The sequence below is a fragment of the Mercenaria mercenaria genome, chromosome 9 (genome assembly GCF_021730395.1).
Source record: "Mercenaria mercenaria strain notata chromosome 9, MADL_Memer_1, whole genome shotgun sequence".
Taxonomy (NCBI): Eukaryota; Metazoa; Mollusca; class Bivalvia; order Venerida; family Veneridae; genus Mercenaria; species Mercenaria mercenaria.
In genome coordinates this window covers 47,236,564-47,242,351 of record NC_069369.1, presented here as the reverse complement: position 1 = coordinate 47,242,351, position 5,788 = coordinate 47,236,564, and the positions used below count along the sequence as shown (strand labels likewise).

Genomic DNA, 5,788 nt, shown 5'->3' with positions numbered 1-5,788 from the left:
AAATCTTATTCATTTGCTCAAAATTAGAATTTCCACTTATCTTTTCTAGCATTTACTCCATATCTGTAAGCATTGAAGTTTTGTGCTCCTCTAAAGACGCCTTCATCCTGTCGTCTATCATAGCCTGGTTCTAGAATTTTCCATTCTCCATCGATCATCAAAACTGCTGCGGTCCGAGGTGTCCATTGTTCCAGCTTGTATCGATGTCACCGCACAGAGTGAATCGCTAGAACTAATTTCTTACCGCCAAAATCTTATTTGTATCTGATCTCGAATCACTCGAGCATTCAAAACAGGTTTTGAAAGATAATAACGCTAGGACAAAGGTACTCCGCTATACGATGTAACGCGGAGTACAAAATTTGCTGACAATCATATTTACTGGTGCGTTGCAAGTTGGGCATTTTGTTCTATTACATAGTACATGTACTCGACAATTTTTTAGCACGTCATCCTTTATTTATTTATTTTTAATTATAGATATATTCAAGAAACGTTTTAACCAACCTGGACTATTCAAAACGAAGGGCATGTAGGTAAATCACCTGTCATTTTAAGAATATTAACAGACTTATAAATAAGATAATATATAATACTTAATTTTTATCCATCTATTGTGATAATGTTAGACCGTTATAATTCTATCTATGAATTATGATAATCTAAGTCTTTCTTTCTTGTGTGATATGTCTTCCCGTGTCATACCATATTATACTACACAATGACAACAATGGAAATACATGTAACTCAAATAAGAGATGATTTTCTATATATTTTTCATGTCATCCTTTATGTTATAATGTATATGACATGGTTTTATCTAACATGCATACTTGTTCATTGTTATCTCTATGTATCTATATATATTGCCATAAATATGTAAACTGTACACAGAAATAAATCTATCTATCTATATATCTATCTATCTATCTATCTAATCACAGTCAGTGTCTAAAGTTGAAACTATGAATGAGTTAACTAGGAATAAAAACGTCTTTTGTAGGAAAATATGTATTGCGAATACTGGTTACAATGTTCATCACGCGTAGTTACAAAATTTAACATAGGTTTGAGATATATAAACAGTACAACGCATATGGTGAAGATTGTAACTTGTTATATTGATATTCAGTGTAATAAACCAAAGGAGCGTTTCTCCCTTGTTTTATAGTCAGGTCTACATCAAAAGTTCCATTTAGGCTGAACAAAACGTCTCTCCTCTCGGTAAATCTTTTTCACAACAATAGTATGATATTGTGATTTGTTGTTGTTCCTGGTTTTCTGTTGTTGCTGTTTCTGTTGTTGTTGTTGCTGCTGCTGCTGTTGCTGCTGTTGCTGCGGTTGTTTTTGTAACACTTCTTTGCCTTTCATATTAACGTTGTCTGTGTTGTTAGGTGCTACCCTAATAACATCACGGCGTGCATTCCTATAAAAGTCTATCACAAATTGTAACTTCTAAAACAAACCAGAATCAGTAGACTATATTATTGCTTATTAAACCAGAAAATAATTTTAACAATTTGATAAATATAACATTTCCCTTGTAAATAATAACTCATTTTTCATTATCTGAAAATGCTCCCATTAATCTGCCCCGCCAAGGTTTCATATTTTGACTTCAGGAACATGACTCGGAAAATCATTTTTGTTTGATATAAAATGACTATTTACCATTTGTACTTCATGATTCCAAGGAAGACTACGATGCTGCACACCACAATTAATGAACTTGGTAAAACAAATAAGATGATTTTCTTTCCACTGGTATCGAATTTTCCTGGAAATAAGTAAGATATAATTAAAGTATTAAATTATTTTATTTGACAATGTAAGTGACCGTAGACAGTCATGCATCATTATGCACGCCGAGCGTTGTATTTCAATACGTTGGCACCCATATTGACTTTTCTGAGAACCGGTTTAATACTCGCGTCTAAAATACATCGGTATCTACAGAATTTGCTGTATGTTGTCGCCTATAATTTGACTTGATGTGTTGTTAGTCGTGGTTCTTTAATTCTCGTATACCAGAGGTGAAAGAACCACAACTAACATGGTTCCCTCTCGGAGTTTTGACGAAGCTCTGATGGATGAGAATGTGATCCTTTGAGATCATTATTCTATTTAATGGAAGCTTAGAATTCCGTCTAAGCCACTGTAAAGTCTTTTAGTTGCGTTGCGCTCATGAGCAGACTGAATCAAATTTAGTCTGCCTTTTTTGGCTTGACAACGTCATAAGCTTCAGATAGTCTTATAATTCTATACTATCCTTTGTAAGATTGTAATCAATGTTCTGTTCCAAGTTGCAGCTGTTGTATACATATATATATATTATGATTCACACAGTGTATTTTATTAAGAGTCTAAAATATAGATTATTTTTAGACGTATTTTATAAGCGATGGCAAATTCTAAATAAAATCACAAGCTGTGTAATCCTTTCTCGGGTTTGGCATACTTTCAAATTTTCCTGTATTTAATCATTCCTGAAAATTCTAGTACTACTTTATTTTCAGTAAGGAAACTGTGATACGTTTGTGGACTTCTTTCAAACTTTGTGGAGCGTAATGTACAAGCGATTCGTAAAAAAGGTAAAGAAATACACCTAAAAAATGTTTATTACTTAGAGACAAATTATGACACTCCTTATTTGTCATTTACTCAAAGAATATCTTCCGGCAGCAAACATGCTGATAAAGGAAAAAAATAGTTGACTCTATCAAGTATAATAAGGACTTTGAGACTATTGCTACATTCTGATTGACACGTCAAAGCTCGTGTCAAAAAGCTTATATCTGACCTTCTTCAGGTCACATTTAGTGAGTGTAATTGTTATTTTAGTATCAATGTTTTCCCTCAAACGATGCACAGAGTACAATACATTACCTTTTGGGCTCATCTGGCTTTTACAACACGTAAAAGATCCGGGGCTATTGACACAAGAGGATGTGATATTGCATGGATTATTTTCGCATTCATTGATATCCTCACCACATTTATCTCCCTGCCATCCATCGTGACATTTGCATTTGTAGGAACCAGGAGTGTTAAAACATGTCCCTGAATTCAAACATGGAAGTATTTTACATTCATCAACATCATCCGCGCAGTTAATACCGCCCCATCCATGCAAACATTTGCATTCAAATGATCCCGGCGAATTGTAACATTTTGTTTTCACATTTAAACACGGGTTTGAAGTACACTCATCAATGTCGTTAGTACAGTTATCCCCTTTCCATCCTTGTGTGCATGTGCAGTTGTAATACCCTTGTTTATTCGTACATGTTGAGGAGTGCTGACATGGATACATCAAACACTCGTCAATATCTTCACCACAGTCTCTCCCTCTCCAGCCAGACGGGCATTGACATTCAAATGAACCTAATGTGTTTATACAAATATGGGTATTTGGGCATGGATTGTTCAAGCATTCGTTCACGTCAGCCGAACAATTAATACCATGCCATCCCGGAGCGCAAACGCAGCGAAGTCCTCTTCCTCGCTTTGTACAAACTTCTGTTGGTCGACACATTGAACTGAAAATGTGAAAGAAGTATATTATTTGCCTCTTAAACATTTAATGTCAGAATAGGAGCAACAGTAAAATTTATCGCTTTGTTTTGTTTTACCACATAATCGTATTTTACCATTTCTTTTGCATTAGACTGTTTCTACGATGAACAATCTCTTAAAACAAGGATGTTCCAAATCTGGAAAAAAAGAGGACCGCACCATTGGTGCAAATGCGCTAGTTGTCATTGTCACAACAAACTAATTACTTAAATTCACTATGTATAAAGCCGTCGGCTAATTCTATATTATATTTATAAATAAGTGTACGGGTGACCATTGGCACTTGTTATTTGAATATAAGCCCAACAATATTTGACACATTCATAACGAGTTCCTGACACCGAGAAAATTATAAACTTTACTCGTTTATACATTGATCCTGGCACCATTCTCCTATCCACCCCGATATGCACTTGTGAACATCTGTCAAATTTTCCTTTATTTCACAGTGAATATCTCCAGACCAACCTTCCAAACACTTGCATCTAAAACATGAATACGTACATGCATATTAGTAACCAGATTGCATGCATTATCTTTTTCAATCTAATGTGTCAGTTTTATAAAATGCTAAGATTATCCCGCAATAGAGTTTCTGTCAATAAAGTTTTATAACTATCTGTGAAGACAAAGAGAAATAATTTTTAAAGATGTACAAACGCAGTCGTTTAATTACCTATAGCTTCCAATAGTGTTATGGCAAATTCCGCGGTGCATGCAGGGATTTCCGATACCACATTCGTCAAAATCATCGTGGCAAGTTGTTCCCTGTAAATTGTACAAAGAAACATGTTTGAAATAAGACCAAGCATTTTCTACATTGAATGCCCTGTGGATACTAGTACGCATATCAGTCAACGAAATGATGTTTATTTCAGGGGGATATAAATTATGTGATAGTTTAATATGGCATAATTAAAGTTACATGTAAAGTAGCAAAGAATTTAACAACACGCACCTGTCTAATGGAAAAAACGATTTACCACATATCCAGATAGGCATACGCATTTTTGTCTTGCAGCATCGCAGTTTGCATTGTTGAAGCATGTCAGGTTACCGCAATGTTTAATGTTTTGTACAGGTAATGCATTCGCTCCATTTATTATCTAAAAAATGATTAAAACGTTTGAATATTTTTTCCCAGGAAGCATACATGCGCGATTCGTGAACAGGTTTTTTTGTGAAGCACGGAAAGACTCAGTTTAACAACTGACTATGATATATTTGTTCTTTAAAAATCATCTCTGTATTGATTGTCTATCTTTTTAAGATCCATTCTCTGTGGGCCAAAATGTTTAAATTTCAGAGTCACATATTTCCCTGAAAATTAATTTTGTTAAGCGATTTCCTAGCAATGACTATACATAGTATTTCTTTTAATCAGTGTATCATTTATGTAAAGTTAACCGCGAATCATACCTGAGTTAAAGCTATCCATGAGATTAAAGTATTCAAGTTCTTCATCCTTCTTTGCTTTTTTAGCCAAATGAAAAGCATTTAATGCATTTTCCACTTGAATTTTTGACGATATTCTATTTTTTAGATTCAGTGTCGACAACAGACTAAAAATGTTCATGCATATTGAGTCCCGACAAAATATAACTATTTAAATCTTTCGTTCAAGAAGGCTCGTGGACATATGAGTAAAATTCAGTTAGATTTAACTTCGTAAAAATCATAATGAGGGCAGCGTTGTAAATGAAACCTGTTATGTATGTGACACACATCAAATATACTTCACGTCATTAAAACACAAGTTTACCATATGTGATTTTGTGCTTATAATTGTCATATTCAAAAAAGAACAAAGCCCGCCCGCTTAGCTGTGCAGATCTGCGGATCGTGGGGTCTTGTGAGTTCAATCATTGGGCGAGGCATATATTCTCCGTGACGACTTGATAAATGACATTGTGTCTGAAATCCCTCCACCTCTGATTTATGTGGGGAAGCTGACAGTTATTTTCGGAGAACAGGTTCGTACTGGTACAGAATCCAGGAACACTGGTTAGGTTAACTGTCCGCCGTTACATGACTGAAATGCTGTTGAAAAATGGCGTTAAACCCAAAAACAAACAAACAAAATAAAAAAGAACATTACCAAATTAATTTGCCATTACATTTCAGTATATTAACACGTGTTTCAAATTCAGTTCTACTTTCCTAATACAAATCACCGCCCTCCCGTTTTACAGTCAGTAATATATTTTCGGTC

The 5,788-nt window shown here is 34.6% G+C and overlaps 1 protein-coding gene across 1 annotated transcript; it reads right to left on the bottom strand.

Moving 5' to 3' along the window:
* Positions 1 to 965: 965 nt before the first annotated feature.
* Positions 966 to 5,227, bottom strand: LOC123547936 (fibropellin-1-like). Its single transcript, XM_053552039.1, has 7 exons — positions 4,996 to 5,227; positions 4,560 to 4,682; positions 4,253 to 4,344; positions 3,939 to 4,061; positions 2,887 to 3,539; positions 1,672 to 1,777; positions 966 to 1,426 (listed from the first exon to the last, which is right to left on the bottom strand). Exons 1-7 carry the CDS (start codon positions 5,071 to 5,073, stop codon positions 1,183 to 1,185), a joined length of 1,419 nt encoding a protein of 472 aa, XP_053408014.1. The 5' UTR covers positions 5,074 to 5,227; the 3' UTR covers positions 966 to 1,182.
* Between the last annotated feature and the right edge of the window lie 561 nt (positions 5,228 to 5,788).